Genomic DNA, 25186 nt, shown 5'->3' with positions numbered 1-25186 from the left:
TTTAATCGTCTATATAAATATTCCTATGTATAAGACCTATACAGGTACTTGTTTTAAATCATTATGAGCATAATATAACATCACCATAGCACCTAAATCCGGTCCACGGTGATATTTTCATTCGGCGTCTATCGGAGGCATTCGTGTATTTCCGTGACTCGCCTTCAACCCTCAACAAGATGCCTCGATCACTAGAAAAATCTTTAATTCCTCGTTTTACACGGAAAATGTCCTAATATTGAGTGAAAAGCATGTGAATAATAAACAATTCCGGTTTATCGTATATTTGTTATACTGTTGCTTACACTGTATTAGTTTTTAGTGCCTAGTGATAGTTAATTGTTGTGTAGTAAATTGTGGTGCGGAGAGCGCAGTGTGATATCGAGGTAAGAATTGTAGCGTTAGGGATTTTGGTACTATAGTTCAAATAATGAAGAATTACACAAAATACCAAAACATGTCCTGTGAAATAAATGTCACAAATAGGAAATATCTCCTATTAAATCTTAGTGATAAAATCTCTGTACTAAAACCCTGAAATCGTACAGCTTTCTTATGCTCATTTACTCGGTATGTGTGCCGTATGGTTAATGTGGTTAATATTTTATTTTAAACTTCAGATTCAGAACCATGAAAGACGTCGACGACGATGATGACTGAAAAAGGAGAAGTCAACAGAATGCTAGGTAAGTAGAAATCACCAAAAATTTCAAATATCAAATTAAGTACATCCATCCATCTAAAAAGATCTTAAATTTAATAAATGATAACTATTTTTCGCATTTTTCGTATAAAATTTATCGATCGATGCACATTTTAAGGTTGAAATGTGAACGTAGACAAAATAATAACGCAATTATTTAATTTACATGAAGAATTGCGGATGTCACGATACTCGTTTGTTACCGTGACATCCTTTTTATCCGTGTACAGAATACTACAAAATAAAGTGAAATTATTGCAAGTTAATAAGCCACAAAGAATTTATATCGATATAATAGGAATAGTATAAAGTTTAACCCGTTTTTTCTAGCCTTAGTTTTGTAATTTAAGTAGGTTACTTTCGGATCAGCATTAACATCTTAAGCTGTAGTTGATGTCAAACTTGTTCGAACAATGAGTTAAAATATTCATACTTATATAAAAAAGCTAGACATAGAATTTTAACTTACTTTTTGTCTTTTTCTCCACTATCCTTTCATTTATTTCCTATACTTATTATTTCATTTTTCTTTTTCCTTTTAAAGTATATAAGGATTTAATATTATTATTTATGTATTGTTATGTATTAATAATATTTGTAGGGATAATTTAATCCACGTATATGAGTTTATTAATAATTATTATGTGGTGTACTTATAACGATATTCTTTGGTTGCACCCCTTTTGCATATCCCAAATTTCTATCCTAAGGTTGCCTGGAAGAAATTGCTACATGTCAATAAGGCCGCCTGTTGCACATTATCTTACTATCTTTATACCTCAGTTACTTTATTGTATTTTAACTGTCATTTTATATATATAATAAGCAATAAAGAATATTTCATTAATTCATTCATTCATTCAATGATTACTGGAGAATGTTTGCTTTTGAATATTGATTTAGACTGTACGTAAGTCTCAATCAGGGGGTCTACTCCTGTTCTCCGCTCGACATATGTTTGAAACAATTAATGTAATACTCGACCAAATTTAAAAGACGCATGACGTGAATGAAGTATCATACTTGACATTGTCTTTTGATTTGTTCGTGTATTACTTATTTGTCGGTAATTGTTTCGGACGGACGTCGACGGAGAACGGGAGTAGAGTAGACCCCCTGTTATCAATGAGTTGAAGGTAATGCGTAAAACTGTTGTAGAATTAGAGGAAGTATAACATATTTTAATGTTTTGATATTTTATTCATATATTTCTTTTTATAGTTACGGCACATTAAAGGTTACTATTTGTGGACATTTCTTTACTCACGTGCGATTAATGTGATCGGCATAGGTACCTTTACAGTGATGCTGATAAGATTTTATCTGTTTAAAGATAAGAAGTGACAAAGAAACTTTATCCTTATTTAACGGTCTAGATAAGGGCGGATTAGATTTAAATATACGAGTATACATAGGTTTTACCCATTGTTATGTAATCAGAAAACAATAAGACAAGAAAAAAGTGTTATTGATAACATAACTAAAGTGCACCAAATGTTTTTTGAAATAGAATGAATATAATTTTGACTAAGTTCTTTTAAGTAGCACGTGAATTGTTTTTAACAAATATGATTAGGTGCCCATATGAAACTCCATATTTTTAAAATCTATATTTTTTTACTTAATGGTATGACATTATTTTTTATTTATTTAAACTCTATTGCATACAAAACAATACTAATGGCGGACTTAATGCCATTAGGCATTCTCTACCAGTCAACCGGAGGGCTGGGTTCAGAAATTAACAGGGGTGCATAACATGATACTTAATTAAAAACAGATAGGAACAAGTTATAAATAATTATGATATTTAATTGAACATTTAATGATATCTTTCATAATAGAAATGTAGTAGCTTGAGTAATTTTTTTAAAGAGATTTTATCCTAAATTAATCTAAAAAAATCCCGTCGTGTATCGTGACCGGCTGAAAAGCTCCCATGGCAGCATTACCTGCAATGGACACTTGCTGAACCAAGCACGACCCAGAGCGGTGATCGCAGTCCGTCTCTAAGTCGGCGACCCAACTCTATAACAGGTCCCGAGCTTCCGATGTCGAGTAATTGCCCTTAACCCCTTTAAGATTTCTTACTTAAACGCTAAATATTCATTATAAATGGAAATGAAGCTGTTTGTAAAACAAATATACACGATATAGATCCAAAAAAATGGTTTCATTTTCTCTGTGTAACAATCTCTAAAACCTAAGAAGTCGATTTACTATAAAAGTTTAGTACGTAAGTCACAAAATTTAATTACAAGGAGATATTCACTTGTACAATGTACGACATATAGGTATACCTATTGTTATCGGCAATGTATGTAATCCGACTTACGACGAATGTAAATCTTTAGAACACCTAGATGGTGAAACTACACGCACATGGGACTTGTCAACTTATGTCTCAGGGTGACGAGCGCAATGTCAGTGCCTCTCAGATCTTTGCTATTTAAAGCTCTGAGTAGCACTGCAACTTTATCTACAGGCGTGTCGCTTACCATCAGGCGCACGACTTGTTCGTCCCGTCGCTTGATATTATAAAAAAAATGCCGAACATGCATTAAGCAATGTATTAAATTTGTTAAATTTAGGTGCACAAAGTGTGTGTGTGTGTGTGTGTGATAAGAGAAAGTGCATGTGTGCTAAGAATATTTCGAATTAAAGATCACGATAGTTCATCTTGTAAAAATAAGTAGCTAATTATTAAAATTGGTAATTCAATTACAAATGATATATATAAGAAAATCCCTATTTTTTATTTAACAATATATTATAGTAGCAACAAAAACTAAAACTTACCACACCTACTGTTTAATGCATTAAGCAATACTGTTATATTAAGTGATTATCTGACAGTAAATCCAATAATTCTTTGACTTTAAACTCAACCTTATTGGAACCCATTAAACTTTTAGGAACATAAATTTTTCTTCGTTTGTTTAAAGTACAGCATTGAGTGTTTAGCTTTTGCTAAAAAACGGTAAGTATCCATTCTAATTTTCGACCCAGCTCGGAAATGCAAACAAATGCAATTTTCTTTCGGTTCAACTTTTTCATATACTAACCTAACCGCAGGAGGGGTTGAACCCGCTCGGAAGGTAACCTATTACAAAGTCGAAAATTTTTTGTCCGAAATAATGTTATACGAATTAAAGAATTGTAACGAAACGGTTGTTCTTTCAGGATATGTTGAATGTTTATCGCAAAGACACGATTAGGTTTGGTTAGGTTGGGTTAAGTTAGATTTAAAAGAAAAAACATTTTCCTCTCAATATTACTTTCGAGGGAATGAAATTTCCACCAAACGTTATTTCTGGAAAATGTCATTTCGGACTACTGATAGGTAACCGCTCGGAAAAGCAAATAGAATTGACTAATTAGATTTTTTGTCTTTCATTTTATACTTTGCCAAATTTACGGCAGGTATTAAAGAATACCTGCCGTAAATTTGGCATTATTAAGATAATGCCTAGGAAATGTGTTTAATAATTTAAAAAATATTAACTATTATATGCATTGCCAAAAGAAACCCGGTATTGTGTAGAATGACAAGGTATTCTAAAGAATCCCTGAAGTATACACATTGCCGTTATCATATACACCAATCGTAACTTGTATGCTAATTATTAAACGTATCACGTCCTAATAGAAAGCACGTATGCCTGTCCATATTGATCGCAACATTAAATCACGGTAACTTACGCACATAGACACTTTCTAGTAGCCCTTTGATGGATTAACAAGTATTAAAGTAGTAAACAAAAAAAAAACTAATTAGAAGATTCGCAAAATGTATTTAGTCTGAAAAATAATTCTATATTTTCTGTACCTACCTGCAGCAATTTAGATTAAACGACAGGTCTATATTGAGAAGAAGCAACTGAAGTGTGATAGATAGTATTATGTAATTATTTAATGGATTCATAAGTAAGATAGCCAACCAATATAGTGAACATAATAATACCCTGTAACTCTTGGAATATTCTAAGCAACTTGTGTCACGTCTTAGTGATAAATGTGAAAATGTGTTACCGTATGTGGAACATATTTGAGCCACATTTAAATTTCAAGGTTTCCATAGAGCTGTTCTACAAGTATGCATCACGCTAGTTTCTCGCATCCAATATTGTACATAGACTGATAACCTATAGATATTAATAGCTTAACAAACTTGACAGTGACTCGCAGTGATCTTAAAACAGTGACTCGTGGTTAGCTTCGTTATAAAAAATATGTGGAATGGAAAAGATTTTCAGACAAAGAGAACAAAAGTAAAAATAAAATCCGTGCTTCTTATAATTGAAGATTAAAATAAAAAAAAAACAAGTTTGTGATAGTTCATAGTTCGGCGTAGGTAAGAATTGTTTTGAATTGAATTGTGGAATGTAACTTGCCTCCCAAACTGTGCAAAATGATAGCGTTAATGCTCTGTGTTTTTACAAAAGTAGTTGAAATCATTAAAAATGCGTATTGGGGCGAGGAACCATCGCTTGAAGCGCCTTCTAGAAAGAAAAGACGGAGGAAAAGATGTCGCAAACGGAGGAGACTAAGAGGTAAAAACATTTTATCGCTTTGTGACTAAACCAACAAAAACAAATGTGATAAAACTCAGATTTGACATTGTGCATGTATAATCAAGGTCGAAATTAAAATAAACAACACATTTACGGCCTTATTGTAATTTAAATATTCAGCAAGTACAAAGATATAGATAAAACAAACACTAACAACAATAATGTAGAGTCTGTAGGTGAGTAATCAATTAGTTTTAACAATGAGTCTTGAGCAGCCTAAATTTTCCACTAATAATTATCATCTTTTTAACACAAAAGAGTTTATTCTACGTTTCAGACAGCAGAAATATGGACTTCAAGTAATGTTTCGTGAGAGTTTTTTGGACAATATCGTATCTATGCTCTACATGTGTTGTAAGTCCAACGATGTAAGGTTATAAGGGTAGGATGTAAGGCTAGCCGAAGCAATAATGTTGCATACGAAATTTACCTATGTAGATCGTTACTGTATGATTTAGCGCCACCTATTACCGAACTGCATAAGTCTTTAGTACCGATAAATTCGTGGCGTTCAATTCAAACCAATCGAGGACGTTCATAATGTAAAACGGAGTTAATGTTTCGCGTGGGTGACGTTAGATGGCGTTGCGGTAAAATTATCATCAATATACAGATGGTAGAATGTTCAGACGTAGAGTAGTTAATGCATTGGTACCTAATAGGGACACCGAAAAGGAACAGGACGTCCCAGTATTTCAGAACAATTCATAGGCAATAAGTATATTTTGGTACTTACTATATTTAGGTATATACTCATTAGCAACTGTTATGTTTTATATGCGCATTTGACCTCCATTTCACCTGATGGAAAGTGACGATGAGGTCAACGATGGAGCATGCACACTTAAATAAAGTCTATTCACTCTCGCCTTGAAAAGGCCAAAGTTACAACGTTCAGGGAATAAGTCTGAAGGCAAAGAATTCCACTTCAAATCCATTCGCTATGTAAAAGTGGAAGCGTAAAGGTCCGTGCAAATCCTTGGAATATCCACAACGTACAGGTGGAACCATATATATGGTGGAACCCACGCCTGGGTACATCTAGTTCCCCGGGATGGAAAGAGGAAGACAGAATTAAATAGTGCAAATCCATCGCAAACTCTTCGTGATAATTATATCGTATAGAATATTTTAATATGTATTAGTATTACCTATTATGAAGAAGGCAAAGAGAATCTAAAGAGACGGTGTTGTTGCCGTTTTTTTATCATTGTTAAAATCGGGTGCGGTGATTGAATTAGTCTAAATGATAGAATTAGTTTAACTATATTTGCTAATAAAATTATACACCACATGTTTGCCATAAAGATCATGGGAGGATTGTTTGGGTTCCACGCTCCACATACATTTCGCGAGGCCGTTCACCCAACACAACTGATTTGGCAGTATTCGCTAAATTGCCAAACACCGTTACATTTTAGCGAATTTCTGATATACATCGACGAAAGATGAAACCATCTTTCATTAATTTGTCTTGGCTTCATGGCTAGGTTTCATGAGTTGAAGAGCTTATAACTTGTTAAAATGAGATATTGGTCCTAAGGGAGTGATTGTAGCACCGCTTTTGATATACTTATGTAGGTAGCTAGCTTGATTACTTGCAGATGCGGTTATCTTAACGATGAAAATCTCAATGCGTGGGTAGGGAAGCATGCCTATCATGTGCAGCTTGATTTTGATTGCCTCTCCCGAACGGAAACTAAAAATAAGAAATAATATATGTATAATATAATAAAGAAATAATATTGCGGATGAGCTACCCGATCCGATCAATTCCGATTTGAATAAAATCAGGACCATGAAGTTTTCATTTGTGTCTTGAGATCTAACACCAGTAGTGTATATTTCTATATTACGTTTTCTAGATACATAAGACCTGATAGCCTAACGATTTGACCTATAGCCTCTCAAGCTAGGTCGTTTCTCGGAATTTACGGTGCGAAATTTAATTTGAAATTTACCATGAGCTTTCCGGTAAAGGCAAAAAAAACACTCGGCTCGAAAAACCTGCACATCAAAGAAGGTTCACAACCCGCATTGGGCCAGTGTGGAGGACTATAGCCTACATCCTCGCCTGAGAGGCGATGTCCAGTAGTACGATATAAATGGGTTGATGACGATGACGCTTCTTCGATAGTCACTGGGAACAATGTTTACGAGTGAACAACCCGGCAATACAAAATTTCCATCTAAGCACACATACTACTTCAATTAGCTTGGATTATTTTAAAAGTATAATACGTATATGAATGTATAACAATAATTGTAACATAAATTAAATTCTAATATAATTCTGTGTAATGTAAAGTCACGTATTGCTGGACTTAATATGGCTTAATCGCAACTTGGGAAAATGATTACGGTAATCTAACTTGAATTCTCTAACAATTAACACGCACACTGAACACAAGTTTCAATATAAAAAAATAATCTGTTGGTTATTTTGGCTTTTGTGTAATAGATTTACAAAATAATAAAAAGTACTTATACTCGAACGACCAGACTATTATACACCTACATTCTGAACTTACCTCAAGTCTTTTCATGGAAGGGTCATATTCTAGAACTCTACTCAACGCTCAAGTCAGGATTGTAATTGAAACACAAGCACTGGAAATACGACCCTAATGGCAGGGACTTGAGTATGATTTCGAGTGCTTTAAACCATACTCAAATCCTGATTTGAGCATTGATTAGAGTTCTAGAATACGACCCTAATAGTTAAGTAAACCACTTTGTGACACTTTCCAACCATAGTCAATTTAAACAATAAGTTTTATTAGAAATTAAATTAGTATGCACCCTCAAGCATCTGGATCTTTGCGCGACCCGTGTTGTGAAGTGACGTCAACAGAAGTGAAGTTGGCGCGCCTGCGCACGTCAGTTACGTGCGCTGCGCCTGCGCGTTCGGTTTATACGGCGGTGCTGTAGTCGTGATCCGATTAACAACGTCAGTTTAATTTATATCTCCTATCCAACTAAAATAATTGAATTTCCAATCCAAAGCATTGCATAAACCTTGATTTGGCAGAAACATAACGATTTCATTACTTTTAATTTCTTTGTTGTAATTTGTTCAGCGAGATTACTAACATTCCAGCAATTGCATTACGAGTGCGCTAAACCATTACATTTTCTAATTCTGCATTTACCTTGCAGTTTTTTGCTTTGTTGCGATTATCGTGGTAGTATCAAGTTTTTTTGGAGGACCGGTCCTAGTATAATCCAATTAATCCCCATTCTATTTGTATCTCGATTCCCGTTCGTTCCCGGCGCCTTCTGTGACTATGTTCACTGCGGTTGGGATCACGCGTCCCGCTCGCTCGGACTCATTCACGCGCGTCCTCAAATATTTGGATCGGGAGTATGGGATAGCGCGCTCGCAGCTGTCAAATCAAGCGATACGCAGTTAGCCCTACAATCTTTTTCTAAACTATTGTTGCTCTTGTTCACGTTGCAGTGTCTTTACTTGTGTTTTGTCACGTGCAAAAACAATGTGAAAAGTGGTTGTTAATACATTTTCTAAGTAACTTGTATCCTTTCTGGACGGTTTTTGATAAAAATCGATTAAAGACGCAAAATGTGAGGTGTTGTTCCCTCAATGTGTCGAAGTGTAGTGATGAAGGTGCCAATTTCTCGATAGTGCACCCTGAAATCGAACGCTGTTAAAGGATACATTGGGAGTAGAAAATGCGGATCAAGGCCTTCCCAGATTTTCGCCCGAATGGTAATTATCCATAATTAAGCACTTTAATGTATGCTTACTTAATAATAAGCCTTCCTTGCAAGATTTTGATCATACAAATAATTTCCTGATGTTATTGTAATAATTTGCTAGTATAGTAACAATGAAAATATAAGTTACAGCAGATTATTTATTTCTATTTCGTTGCTAATTAACATGTGCGGACAACGGTACATCAGACTACACATTTTTGTTCGAAAATCGCCTCCAGTGCAACGGAACAAGATACGTCAATGTGTAGCTTGATGTGCTGACGTGTGTACATTTTTCTATGTTTAATACATTATTATATGTATTACGCGTGTTGCATAAAACAATTCCCAAAACGAGATAAATATAATGAATATTTCGATCTAACGCTTATGAGCTAACTTACGTAAAACATAACAAAATTGCTAATTTTCGCTTCGAATTGTCTTATTGGGTTTGTAGCATTTTTAAGAAAAATTTCTTGCTACAAAGACAGTTTCCGTTTAAGATATTATCACAGTAACACAGATGTAACATAAGATGCGAATAATATCCGTCCAATGAAAAGAAAGAAACAAGATGAAAACATTCTGATCTTTAGTACGAACATTACTATGGTGGCGTATTAGAATAACGATTGCGTAATCAAGAACGCTATCACCGACTATACAATAACAATGGTTTTATATTTATAAATAACACATGTTAATATTAAACTTATTGATGTACTGAAATGCCTACTGTGGTATTTCAATAATTTCTACAGACCGATGCGATCATCCGATCTGAGGCGTTCTAATGTTTTAAATTGCGATGACTCCTCGTCGTGTGCTCTTATTGGTGCAATTCTAACTGGGCGCGGTTCCATCATCATCATCATCACAGTGTCGTAAATTACAATAAAGTTCTACTTCCTGTAACAATGGGAATAAGTACCGACATAATTAATTTTTGAATTTTTTTTTATAAAAACCTAAACGTATTGAATATTCGCCCAGTTCTGACAGGAGACTGTTGCGACGAAATTAATAACAGCCATCAAGTTGGGTACTGGAAAGACGTTTATTCTTGATTATTATTACAGTGCTGTTACAATACCTAAAGTGTGTCGTAACGATGGCCTTAAACGCTCAATAAGATGGCTCTTGTTAATCTCAAGTATAGTTCTCTAACTGCGTAAGAAAAAGAAAGTAAGACATACGTTATTTGAATTTGAATCTGTTGAATTGACTTGCGGTCACGGCCAGCTGCCTAAAGAAGATGTAGAGATGTATACACGATCTACATACATCGTTTTTTTATGATATCAAGTGACGAGACGAACAAATCGCGCGTCTGGTGATACGCGTGTCCATAACAATTGCAGTGCCACTCAGATCTTTAAATCGCAAAGATCTGAGTCACCTTGAGACATGAGTTGACAAGTTTCAAGTGCCTGTAAGTTCACCAGCACCCTTACCCTTCAAAATCGGACCGCAGTAATGATCACATTACTGCATGGCGCCAGAAATAGGTAAGGTGACAGTACTTCCTTTGACGAATTCTTTCTCAAGGAGTTTTACTGTCACTAAATACGTTTCGTTATAATGAATATTTACACGACATAAACCAGAACCATCAAACTTCTATTCCTTTCATGATTGGAGGAAAATTAATTAAGTGCCCATTTGGATACCAACAGGGAAAACATATCATAAAAATACGATCACGTAGTTATAAATATTCGTACGTGAACAACGGATAAGCGAAACGTAAGGAAAAGCGAACAAACACGTTTGTTCAGTAATAAATTCATGAACAATTTACGTTCACGATCAACAATGACACCATCGGAAGTTGGAGTCTAACACATTACAAAATTATGATGAAGGTTTTTTTATAGATTATTCAAATGGGTTGCACTACCCACTGTTCCAGTAACGAGGTACTCAGTTCTCTTTGTTGAAGAAAGCTTTATTTTTTTAATTGTTGTTAAAGTACAATTATTGCTAAGTATTCCCGGGTTTGGAAAATGATCTACAGTGTTACAGAAGATAGATATATTTATGGTAGCAACTAACTGAGCCCCTTTGTGGGTAGATACAATTTTGTTTGTAACTGGACCTTATAGCAGTGGCATAGCGTGGGGGGTGCAGGGGGCCACGGCCCCGGGCAGCACAGCAATGGGGGAGGCGGCGAGCGCGGCCGAGCCCTAACTAGTCAAAATTATTCTTTTTTACTTAAAACTAAGAAATAAAATCAAGTATTTCAATCAACGATGCCCTTATCAACACAACGGCAGGCGAACATAAAAACACAATGGAACAGAGCCTGCCCAAACGAACCATGTACTTTCGTAATCGTGAAATAAAGGGGGCAAGAAATTTAAGGTATGTATATAATGTCTTGTAAATTCTAACGCCCGCCATGGACTAAACTAATTAAGGGGGAATGGGTTTGTTTGTACATACACACATTACATACATTTTCGTTTATAAATTTGTAAATTTAACAAGCAAACATGACGTAAATATTCGTTTTGTCAGTTTCGCAAGCGAGTACCTGTTTGAATTACTGAGTTTATGAAGCTGTCTTGATAAATAATTAGTTACAGTCGTTAAGTGCGCTATAAAACAGAATACTTTATAAAAATATTGGGAATTATTTTTATATTTGTAACAATTATTAAGAAATATTGTAGTATCTACAATGGAAATTAGTAGCAGTAGAATCCTTATGAAAGAGTTCGTCCAGGGAAGTACTGCCACTTTACCTATTTCTGCCGCCAAGCAGTAATATGAGCATTACTGTGTTCCGGTTTTGAAGGTCGGGGTGCTGATGGAATTACAGGCACATGGGACTTGTTAATTTATGGCTCAGGGTGACGGGCGCGATAAAAAAATATTAAAAAAAAATTATTGTGTCCTGGCGGAACACTGCTCAAAAAACTAACGAAAACTATTATTTACTATTACTATCCGACAGTAACTCTTACCTGCAGCTACCCTTGTTCGACTTCAAAGTACGCCGGACGGGCGAGTTTTTTATCCATTGCACCCTCGTTTGCGACAAATACTGGCTAAGCCTCCCCATCCCGGAAAAGCACTTTTCAACGTTCAACATGCAACATTTTCCTGTTAGTACATTGCCTTTAGTTATATATTACGTTTCTTAAAAACAGGTGTTCTTGGAACCTTAACACATTCATTGTTTGCCAAACCTGCAAAGGAAAGATAAAGTGAAACGTATTAACTTTAAATTTTATGAAATAAACTACTTCAAAAGTAATAATTGGAGATTGTTTGAAAAAATGCAGAAATATATTTCTTTTTTCGATCAAAAAAGTTTTTGTTACTACGCGAACGAGAAACGGTTTCGGGTTGATGTGGTATAAGTTAAAAAAACTTTTTATTGCTTTATCTTAATTACGTGGCTTCGATGGTTACAACCTGCATTTACTGCATCTTGAAGATGAAATATGTTTATCTTTATGTCTCGTATGAGGACGGGACAAAATTCGAAAGTACTTCCTAAGACCGTACTTTACACATAACGTCTGCCATTGTATAACAGCGATTTTCGTTTGGACCTTATAATAACTTATAGCACATAGTTACATAATATTGTGTTCTATTGTTGAGCATCTTGGTTTTCGTGTCACGGACTTTAATTCATTTGGTTTAAAATTGGGACGAATTATTGAACAGCTTCTGTTACTCAGTCTTAAACAATAATACTAAATGACTCATACATACAATGTAGATGCAGCTATAGTACAGCTTTATTTAGATCAAATCAATATAATTGTCGTTGTATTGGATATTCATATTATTCTTATTATAGACAGACGCGGTGGCAGTGCCTTTCAGATCTTTGCAATTTAAAGCTCTAAGTTGCACTAAAACCGCTATGGACAGGCGTGTCATTTACCACAAGGCAAAAGACTACTTTATTTACACGTAAATAAAGCTTTTGTATATCTTAAAAAAAGCAAAAGTTATCCATCTCATGTCCAATCTAAAAATTCCAGTTTCACTTGAATGACTCTAGAAAGTAAAACTGTGTATCTGTATTCAGTCCATCCACTTTCCGTTAAATGTAGCCATTCAAGTATTTAAAAAAAAGAGTTCGAAAATGCTTGAAAAATAAGAAACAAAGTTGATTGATTACTTTGCAGTGATAAAACTATACTTATATATTCAGAACGTTGTCCTTCATCTACTTTTCAATTAACATTTATAAGCTTCTGTAGTTAATTGAATCTTCAGAAAAGATACAAATTATTACTAATTTCTTTTATTACACGCAAATCTTCAACTAAATACATTTAAGAAACCGCAACGAGTTGTCATTTTTTGGAAGTTCCACTACGAGTACATATTTTTTTAATGTAATTTATAAAATACTAAAAGGTGTACATTTATGCTGTTCTCAAAAGTCAGGGTCGAATAGCAGAGAAATGACAATGTGTCCGGTTCCAAAAGCTAGTCTCGCGCCAATTGACGCAGTTAACAACAAGGTGCTTCGGCCAGGTGCTAATTATCGATAAGGTAATATTTCAAACCGCAATTGTAGTGTTTGCTTCACTTATTCAGTATTTGAATTATTTATATTACGCAAATTTATTTAATACACGCGATATTATGAACTAAATTAAAAAACTTTGTAGCTAACTATTTTTGCATTGTCGCTAACATGGCGATTTATAAATACACATTCAATATAAAATTGTATACACTAGAGTAGTAATTTGTTTTAACAAATTTAAATGCTTTGTCGAGTACCCAGACTTGTTCTTTTTATACGATTTCTAATAGCATCTTGGATTTTGTAGCATAGTTTATTGAGATCGTTGCCCGATGGGAACCTGACGGGAAAGTGCTACACAACAATGATAAGATAACCTATTTAATCACCGTTATACTAATATACTTAAAGTTGTTGATGGTTGATATTTTATACGTAAAATATGTATAGTACATTACTGCAGAGGCCGGAAAGTAAGGGATTGCCGGACGAATATGAGTATTCATGCCGAGATACATAATATTGTTTTTCACAAACAATTCAAGTAAATAATAAAAGACTAACTATATTATCTTTTTTTTTATCTGTTTACATAGCTCATTATTAGTAGATAAATTAAAAAGTTTAGAGCAGCGTACAGAAATGGATCTCCTTGCGTACTTTGGCTGGCAAAGAGTTGCACGCTCTATAAATGACAAACTTTGTGCGTTCTTTTTTAAAAAATAATGCAAATATGTGAGTAGTACAGGAAACTATCAATATACATGACCAAGCAATGAACTACTGACTTTTAGACATAGACTACGTAACTCATTCAACATCGGTTTTATCCACTCATTCTACGTCACAAGCGGAGTTTTTAACAATGTAAGCGCTTCTATTCTGTTTAGTTTGCAACATTCATGAACCCTTCATAAATTTTGAAATTTTTCATTTTCATCCATTCATATTCCATAACTAGCACTTATTTCAAGTAGGATGAAGCAGAGAAAGCGAGATTCACATTATACCGTAACATTATAAGCATATTCTTCGTAAAGTATTCTTACTTAAATACCTACTATAACTCACTGCTTAAAGAAATAAATTTTCAGTATCAGTGTAGCAACATTTTTTGGTACACTGATATTAGAGTGTTTTTCACCCCATAGAAGGTAACTACGTGAATTTTTTATAAAAGTAGTTTTTCTCCGACGTCACTAGCGCCCTCTGCGTAACTTAAGAGACCGTGTGATGAATCATTCGTGTGTTTTCCCCGAACCGCGTGTAAAAGATTTAAGACCTGTGGGGATTACCTAACAATCCCCTTAATAACGTTGTAACTTTAGGCTGTAGGAGTTACGTAGGTACGAAGCAGGCTATATATTCTTTATCATCTATCACATTCTAATAAGTGATTGATGATTGATTGATGTGTTGCTTGTCCCAAAATTGGATTTTATAATAGAATGCTTAATTTTTATACGTTTACATGAAATTTGTGAAGTTCGTACGAAGGTCGTTATTTGTACATTAAGTCGCTTCTCATTTTAAGAAATGCTATTTTATACATTAGATGATAAAAAAACTTGCAAAATGTAGGTACATTTAACATTTCCCAACGCTCATAGTGTCTGGAGTGATAAATTGCTGTAAGTTTTTTACGATTTAACGTTCTCTACATAAAGAAAGGTTCCAAATTGTACGTGAAATTTTCTTGACCTTTGATATTCTAAACTGCCTATATGTTAGTTCAAGGTTTCTGTTGGGGTAATTTAGGCAATAGGGTTTTAATTGCCTTTTACGCGAACACATAGCATCTTACTTTTCCAAGCAAAATGACCTTCTTATTAGATTAGACCTTCTTGTTTTGAACACTTTTCCTGGAATATGCGAAAGAGGGTGAACTTTTCCAACCCCTCTCCCCTGCTAACGTAGGCATTCTTTCTATATAACTTTAGCTACAAGTTCGTATGTGTTCAGTTTTCGAATCGATTGCAGGGAAAAATATTCGTGTGCCAGACATCGCGGTGGACTATTTCCAAATTCTGTTATATATATGTATTTATTTTATGGAAAGACAAGTTTAGTACTATGATAAAATACTCATCAATGTTATATTTCCATTTCACTAGGAAATAAATTATTTGTCACGAAACTCATAACTAAACTAGAATGACGATTATTCCAAAGATGTTTAAATTAAATATGTATTTGTTCATAAATTTATTTAGAGTCACATTTTCATGTCATGTAGACGATGAAGACGTACGCCATATGTTTATATAGTTTATTGCACAATTGAGACTTCGTACTATATTTCTTAGTTAATTTAAACGCATTTACGGCGGGAACATTGGAACTTCTTGGTGCAGGTGAGATAGTCAAATATTGGACACGTCATGAGCTTGTTGTACGTGGGCGGAGGGACCCGTCTCGCGTGCGTACGCCACTAAAATTAATTTCGTTTCCTCCCCTAAGCTCATTAAAATATTTGAGGAATGACGTGACAGTAAATTTGTGATTACTTATCATTTTAGGGAAGACTTTTTTACATGAATTATAACTAAAATCATTATTTTTATAGAATTTTTTTAGAATACAAAGGTATAAGAGCATGTGTGCCATATCGGGGAACATAATTTTGTTATTAATCGTTGTTGTAATATATATATATATATATATATATATATATATGGCTTAGCGTTCTGAATAACAATATCCCTGAACCTTTACTGACACGTGCTCCTAATATAAAGGCCCAAGACCTCGATCTATGCCCTAAAACGTACTTAGAATCTCGTTCGACCTTTCAAAAGGCGTTTGTGGCATCTGTTACTGGATCGCCGATGCGTCGGTCTCACTTTCAAAGTGTTGTATCCACATGAATAAGGAATGAGAGTTGCCTTTCTGCAAACAATAAATCGCGCATTCGCTGGATGTAGAGGCGCCTGGCAAGCGGCCAACTTTTCCTTGCAGTTTTCTGTCCGGGACTAGACCGCTTTGCAGTCAGCGCGACGGTAGACGCAAATGGCAATAACCTATCAGCTATATTACGACTGATGGTTAATATGGTTTATGAGTAGTTAGCTCTTAGTAACAACTGAACACTTTGAAGTTATTTGAATTTTCATAGAAGATGTTTCAGAATAGAGTGTTTGAGCTGAGTGTCGTTAGATATTGCAATATTATAAGAAAATCTGTATTAGAAATTCACGTTACTTGGACCTTAGGTAACATTTGGATACCGGAATATTAATAATAGACTGTTTGCCGAGGAAAAAAGCCTCGAGGTAAATTAATATGACGTGCAAACATGCTTACGGCCTACTTTATGTTCGTAAGCCGTCATTAATGTGATTTCATTTGGAACAAGGTCCTCATAAGACTGCAAATTGTCTTTATGTAGTTTTCCCTTACGACTCGTGGTTAAATTAACTATTTATTTATTATAAAAGGAAATCGTTTTTAAAATAAAATGTTATAGATGTATATAGATGTATATATATATATATATATATATATATATATATATATATACACATACACCACACACACACACACATGTGATATATATATATATATATATATATATATATATATATATGCATAGCATTTATGAAATATCTAAACAGAAGGTGGAATGTGAAATTAAACATTCCAGTGGTTAATAACTGCTGATAAGATAAGAACTGTACACAAATTACCTTAGTAGAGCTTGTTAAATATTGTAAGTGTACCAAAGCGTAAAAAATGAGACGTATTACATAATATGGTCTCACAGGTCTAAAGACAACAATGCGCTGCTTTTCAAAAATAGTGGAGCCTAAACCAAAATAGTTCGTGGTTTGTTTTATGCACTCAGAACGAGCTAAATTTTATTGTTAAAAGGACACCGAGCCTTTTTATTGTTTAAAATAATCACATGAGGACATGAGCCTAATTCAGTTCTTCTGCTTTGCATTTTAGATATTCTGCAGTTGATTTTATTGATTTTACACCATCTTCCTGATGATTTTCTTGATGAATCATCTTGACAATGGGAGCAAATAAAATAGTATTAAAAGATGACAGGTAATTACCCTTGCACGAGCACATACCGTTTCTGCTTTTTTATTATAATATTTCTCTTGCAATTGGATAATCAGTGTTCGTAAAGTTCATGTGGGCATTGGATACGTGGATAAATGGGCATTTAGACTATAAGTTATTGTCAATAAGAAAGTGGACTTTACCAAACTAAAAGGTTTGGTGACACCTTTCTCTGTCGCACAGTCGACAAATGGAACTCCCACATATTCCTTCTTACGATATGGGGTCCTTCCAACTAGGGCAGTAATTGTATCAACACTGCACTAGGTTCCTTCACGTTTGGATTATACTTTCCATTTAACATCAGGTGGAGTGCGAGTTTGCCTGTCACGTATAAAAAAAAATAGAAATTCGTCACTTACCCTTGTGAACATGCTCAAAGGTGCTACGCTTAATTTTTTTTTTAAATTACGCCATGTCGCTTTTTGGGTTGGGCTGATTATGGGCTGAGAAATTATTGTTATAAACATTATAAGTGCTTAAAGCAAAATATTTATAGTTTGTGAGAGCGCCGAGTGCTAAAAATACTACCGGAGATTCGATTCCGGCATTCGGTAGCGATGGAAAACAGATTGGGTGTTAAGCGTTTGACAGATGTTATTATGTACGATGTTCATGTGAACCCATTTTTAACACTTTTTATTGTCTCTCTATTCGAAAAATTTCAAGAATGACGAATTCGTTTGAATCTGCGGCTACACAGCATGGTCTTTTTTTTATGTAGAAAGCATGAAAGCATGATTACTCAAGTACTGCTGTCTGAAGTGCATCGTACCTACAATTATTAATTTCGCTACTATATTTGCTTGGTTTAAAATGAGGTGATCAGTACTATATATGCCCACATTTCTTACTGTTCTGATAAAAATATCAACTTTGTATCAGCTGCTTTTGTGCACATTTTCTGAGACGATTTCATTTAGTACTGATAACGAGCAATATTTCGTGCATCCAGGGGGTACTACTGTAATAAGTAATATTCGACAAAATTAAAAGACAAGTATCAAGAATGAAGCTTCATTCGCATCACGCGTCTTTTCATTTGGTCAAGTATTGCTTATTTGGCAGTAATTGTTTCGGACGGGTGTCGGACGGAGATCGAGAGTAGACCCCCTGATCCGCCGAACTCACATTACGGCGACGTCTCATTCATTCAAAATTTGTCAATGATTAATAACTTCCGCGTTAGGTGAGATTTCCTGCAAAACACTAAACTGCTTGTGTCAATTTGTCTCATTCTTGTTAATTTGTTTTTTGTAAACACATGCGAAACACTTTCCTTGTACCAGCATCGGCATCATGTTAACAAGCTTCAGGTGGCTAGAATTTCCTCGTAGTAATTACCTCGATAACGAAGGTATTGTATCAGTGGCATTGTACCGCACTTTTCTCCTAGTTCATAACGTAACGGAGCCTCCGTTACATTATCGTTCTTAAGTCTATAAAGGTAATATGACTGGTGCTGTCTGCATTTTCTGGGTGGTCCAAGTATTGAATACCGTCTAACTCGCCACCGATAAATAGTTGTAATGTAATTTAAAACGTAACTTAAGTTCATTGCTAGGTGTTCTAGGTTAGCTCCTTGGAAACTAGGCGGATCGGTCTCTCCGCCCACATTCAATGACTTTGACTTTCGTTTAATTTTCTAATGACTCTTGTGTCTGTGCCTACATACGTTTAGAATTTATTTTCATGGTCTAAGGACGGTCTATATGTAAATGCTGGAGAATGGGTAGTAGATTCATCACATCGCACTGTTGATACAGTAGTGTTTTAACTCAAAAAGTGTATTTTTTCAGAATCGATCAGAAACGAATTACTCACTTCCCGTGAAAGATTATTAAAATTTATATTAAACTTTAAAAATATAGATTAAACTTCATAACAGACATCTACACAATATCCTACTTACCAAATATATTTAAAAATAAAAGGGAAAAAAAAATTCATCATTTTGAGCAAGGACTGTTTTGTACAGAACTAGCTCAGAAAAAGTTTCTCTCATTTTGAGTTAAGTAAATATCTTTGAATTGTTTCTCACAATATTGTAATGACGGTTGTATTGACGTGTAGAGAATCAAATTTTACGTTCAACAATAGCATAATATCGAATTTCACATATTTTGAGTTACAAACACTATCGTAATAGCAGTGCGACATGTTTTATAGATCCTTTTTTGATTGTGATAGCACGGGCTTCTATTGAGGAACTACGCTAGGCTAAGAAGACCTTTTACATTACAGCTTTTTACGTTTAAAATTCGTTGTATGTGTTGGCTGCCTCAAAAACTTGCTATTGCCAAGTGGGTGTTTTGCCAAAGTACGCTGAGGGCGCTAGTACAAACGTGAGCCATACTTATTTTTAGTACACACGAATGGTGATGAGTTATCTGAAAAGCAGACATTCTTTATATATTTATCTATTATGTTACCTTTGGCATAATTTTCAATGATATTGGTACTTCAATTTTCACAAGGACAACTTTTATAGGTTTTTTGTTATAAATAGAAAGAATTAAATACATAAATTCTATGCTAAAGGAGACGAAAAATTAATTTATCAAATTGTGTACACCGATTCACTGGATAAATTTTCAATTTTGCAACTTATTTGGATTGCCTAATAAATGCTAATAGATTCTAGTCTCACTGATACATTTCCAAAAAGTATCTTTATATCAGAACACATGTTGTTCAATGTTCCCATACTGTCGTCCCACACCTCAATGACTACAATACGTTCCATATTAAACCATATGGTACATGTCATAAAATATGTCGATGACTTAGATATTATTTGCGACAATAATAAAAGTTTCTATAAATGGAGAGCTGAATCACATCATTTTGTACAAGATACAATGATCTCATTCTAATTGAATGAATAAAGTAATACGTGTTTGTCCATTTTTCAAATTTTATCTGTTTACTTTTTTATCGGAATTAATGCACATTCTACGGGAATAAATTTACAACGACACCCAGAGGCGAGAATTTATTATTTATGTTAATAATAAAACGACATAAAAAACTGACTACACTAAACTTTTTTTAATTACATTTATTCGCAAGTTTTCTCTTTACTCTTACACACGTTTACAAATACGAAGACAACCACTGTCATAATTCAGTAGACATGAAATTTAGTCAGACATTTCTATCTATTTGTTATTTAGGTCACTCCCAGTTCCCCGCGGGATTTCCCTTACAATTCAACTGTATAAATATTCTTTACGCGTATCAAATCAACATGCAAGGAACTTTTGCAACCGTTTGTTTATAAAAAATCTCAAATTATTACCGACATTGTTTCGACGTCGGTGGTTTCGGTAACTATATCTTGTAATAGACATTAGTGACCTCGCGTGTTTATATCACCTCATTTATTAGCTGACAAAGAACAGATAAGACTTAAAGGGGTCACTGGCGATACTTAATGAGGAACAGTAATGTCACAAGAATAGTGAAAACGTAAGAGCCTATGCACACGGCGTATTTTTTACCGTTAACGCAATTCAAACGAGATTCAGTCGCAGCCAGTAAACTTTTGCATGCCTCTACGGAACGCGGTAAACGCGCTCGTGTCCGCGCGCAAAAAACACGCCGTGTGCATAGGTTCTAACTGACGTAAAGATATCTAACTAGCAGTCGTACTAAGGTAGGTCTCGAGTTTTATTGATGCATACGTTTATTTCTTTTGAATCTATACTTGTTCCATTAAAACTTAGTTCCTAACTCAAATAATTGTAGGTATAAAACATAAACAGCATTTCAAGCAATTTCAATTAATTATCACCGGTAGGTACTTCAGCAGCTCTTAAATCATCGATCGTCTGTTCCTTTATGATGGAAACCTCCGTATGTTTAAAACAGTTTGGTTTTAAAGCGACCGTCCTACAGAGGACGTTGTATCACAAGAAAGCTTTAACATTTACATAAAGTGTATCTAGTTTACGCCTATATGTGATTTACAGGTACTATGTGAAGTTCTCTATAGAGAAAGCCGTCATGTGTCGATGTCATATTAAATCTAGTGAGTTTCAATATTCACAATAGCATATTTTTGAAAAGAAAGCTCATAAAGCCCTTAGTTATTAAGGTTTGTTTAAGGACCAGAAAGGGCTTATTTATGTAAACATAAAAAAGAAAAAGTTACAAAAGTAAAAAAGGAATGAAATAAAACATATGTTGTAATTTTTCTTAATTTTTCACTCGTCTAGTCTTTCGTCTTTCCTAAATCTATGCGTCTTTCACGCCCTATCTCCTGCGAAGTACACAATTATATTGCGTTTAAGACAAGAGACATATCTCTTGAAGTTGCTGTCTATTAACTTGAAACCTGTATTAGCAATTACAAAGAATTGAGAAGCTTGTCACTAATGAAATGTGTGAAGGCGATGTTCATGAATACACGCTTGAAAGTCTTAGTAATGTTAATTTTAGCATAACTGGAAATGATTTTTATGTCTGAAGTTTTCTGTGTTCTGTTGAGATGAGGAGAAAGTCATAGTCGGTGAAGAGCTGTGTGTAACGGATGTTTGCGCTTACGCAAGTCATGTCCTCTTGTTTTACATAGTTTTGCAACACTTCCGTTGGTCGTCCTTCTTACATTTCAATATTGCAATGCCTTTTACGTGTTTGTTATATGACACTTGACACTGTTTCAATACGGTGTTTCACTTTTTAAACAAATCAAATACGCGAATCTTAACGACAATGAAAAACAAAAGTAAAGAGTTAAAAAAACAGAAGAATGAGAATAACTAAAATTTGATATCATCATGTCCAAAGTTAATATTACGAAAATTGACGTTTTCGTTTACTGTTTAAATCGGCGACAAGGTGCATGGAGTAAAGTCCACTGACCCTGAAGCATGTACCTGAGCTGGATAGGTTTTTGATTTATTTCTAGAATTTTACTCATTTAATTGAATTTAACACTGAACTGTCTTTATGGATATTTATTTTAAAAGAATTTAAAATAAATTATGCCTGCTTCTATTTGCCATTTGCAACTTCAACGTCTTTTCTTGCCTTAATGGGTATAACAATATAAGTTTAAAGCCTATGTAACGTAACGGTGTATCTGTTTGTATTGTTTGTCAGTCTGTGGCATCCTAGCACCACCAGATTTAATCAAAACAACAAAAAAAAACAGTTTTCTTAAATTTATTAACCCCCGATACAAAAAGACGGATTTTACAAGTTTGTTGCTTTTGTTTGTGTGTCTGTTTTGGCGACATAGTTCCCAAACGGATGGACCTGAATGTAGTTTTTCTTTTTAGGGTGAACTGATCTCCAAGCTGTTATTTTATTTGGAGGCTAATTTAATCGGGATAAATAAATAATAATAAATAAATATTGGACAACATCACACACCTCATGGTTCGGACCCCGAAGTAAGTAACTACAGCACTTGTGTTATGGAAATCGGAAACAAGGACGGTACCACAAACACCCAGATCCGAGTCAATACAGAAAAGTTGGTTTCTACATTCATTCTAGATCCCCTGCCGGGGATCGCACCCGGGACCTCAGAGATGGTCACACCATGAAAACCGGTGTTCAAGTCACTCGACCAAGGAGGTCGTCGGGATGGATCTTAGCTGTGTTTAAATAGATGTTTATAAATCAATCAGCTCTTCTCTCAGTTAGTACAGGTATCTCAGTCTTAAAATGATTATTTATTATTTATAACTGCCTCCTTTATCTAACGTCTTTGCCGGTTGCCTTGCTGGATTGCCACGCACCGGTCCCGGGTTCGATTCGGGGAAAATATTTTGTACAGCCAACACTTATTTCTCTCGTGAGTACCCATGTAATTTGTGGTGGACTATGTGTTATATGTGTTCATGGCACTCGCGATACAGGGTTTCCCAAGTGGGGGGTATGAGTTTGTGCGTTATTATTTTACTGCCACTTGTCCCATCGATTTGAAATTTGATATACTACGGATATCCAATGACATTAAAATAGTTCATTGAATCGGTCACAACGAGTAATTGGTTTACAGTAGGGCTAGCACGATAAAGCGCGACTTGCGCGAGAGCGACATAAGGATAAGGCGCGAGATGTCTATGCGAGAATTGCAGTATCTCGCGCTATAAGTAGCTCTAGCCCTAGTTGCACCTTATCGTGCTAGCCCTACAGATAGTGACTTTTGGAGTACACCATTTTGAGTACTTTCTTTTTATTTAAATTTAATTAATAACATACTAACTATATGTATGTGCAAACTATTTATCTCGTACTAGGCTGTGTCCCCGTTTCTGTGACTTTATCAACAACAATTAGTCTGATTTGAGTTCTGTGTAACTTGATGAAATATACCTACAAAGATTCTGAAAATATCTAGTAAGATACCTTGCCAATGAATTAAAGAAAACTACAGTTTTGAACTGTAACTTGGAAGCGACAAGGGTTAAAATCAATTTGGATAGCTGCCCAAGCCTTAAACATTTTAATTTTGAACTCGGGCATCGACTTGAAATTGATTTTTGACCCTATATTTTGGCAACAATAACAGCGTACGGTATACGTAAGTACCGTAATTTTAATAATTATCGTTAACGCGAGGTATTTGAATGCGAGTTTTGATTTTAGGAAGTGAGGTGTGCCGCCCCTCGCATGTTCAATATTTATATGAATAAAATGAGAACCGGCGGAGAAAATTTGATACAGACCCAACGTTGACAAACGCCCGATGGCGACAGACGGGGCAGCGGGCGGAGTGGCGTGTCGTTAAACCACTGGGGAATTAGCAAATTTTGGGATAAATGTGATTTAATAACCATAAAACTTCAGTTGAGAAGCAAAATTTAGCTGGTTCTGTGTGGTACTTAAAGAGAAATATCTCCATTTAAAAATTATGTACATTGATATTTTATTCTAAAATTTTTTTGATAGTTTCTTTAAATACCTAATCCAGTTGATCTAGCGAAACAGTTTTTCCCGCTTCTCCGATGACTCGCGTTCAGGGTTTTCGACTGTACACGTAAAATTTTACTTATATGTATTGTTTCAAAACATTTGAAATTCAAGAGCTAAACATTGGTCATTTTACTTACTTTATCTTATATAAATTTCTCTATTTACTATGATATTTTACATTGGAATGAGTGTATAAAATTGTATTTTATAATAGTAATAAAATGCCTTATTCGACATGTAAAACTTAAAACACTTGGCAAATGGTACTAAAACTGTCCATATCTAATACCGAATATACTATATAGTACAAAAGTCATAGAAAAAAACATAATTTCTAGGTCTTAGGTTTTCGCGATTAATACACAAAGAAAATGAACCTCAACCGTTACCACGGGACCTGTGATTTTTTTTAGCGAAAAAGTAAAGTTTTATCTCATACGAAAAGCAAGCTTTTGAAATTGGTGACAAAAATAAATCACGTTGAGTGTAATTTTAAACCTCGAAATGACGATTTGGCTTAGTGCCCCGTGTCCATGTAGTAAATATGATCGTCGCTAGTGCCAAGGCTGACTATGAATAGAGATAATAAATTATTTTCTACAAACTGCTTTGAATTCGTGCATTTCAAAACGTATTGACAATTATTAAGATAAAAATTATAGGAATATCTCTCTGACTTTGTATTAA

At 34.6% G+C, this 25186-nt stretch overlaps 1 protein-coding gene across 6 annotated transcripts in view; it reads left to right on the top strand.

Annotated features, from left to right (window-relative positions):
• Window positions 1-195: 195 nt before the first annotated feature.
• Window positions 196-25186, top strand: part of LOC113229287 — an 83476-nt gene continuing 58485 nt past the window's right edge. For 5 of the 6 annotated variants that reach the window (XM_026462834.1, XM_026462836.1, XM_026462838.1 and 2 more), the window contains exons 1-2: window positions 8167-8227; window positions 8738-9004. In XM_026462834.1, coding sequence (XP_026318619.1) covers window positions 8968-9004 — 37 coding nt within the window. In that variant the 5' untranslated portion in view covers window positions 8167-8227; window positions 8738-8967. Of the gene's footprint in view, window positions 387-620; window positions 687-8166; window positions 8228-8737; window positions 9005-25186 lie in introns of those variants that run through there. The other variant, XM_026462833.1, reaches the window with a different exon arrangement.

The sequence above is a fragment of the Hyposmocoma kahamanoa genome, unplaced genomic scaffold, assembly GCF_003589595.1.
Source record: "Hyposmocoma kahamanoa isolate Upper Pololo Valley unplaced genomic scaffold, ASM358959v1 296, whole genome shotgun sequence".
NCBI lineage: Eukaryota > Metazoa > Arthropoda > Insecta > Lepidoptera > Cosmopterigidae > Hyposmocoma > Hyposmocoma kahamanoa.
Note: the sequence above shows the minus strand (reverse complement) of the source record. Positions and strands in the feature narration are given on the sequence as shown.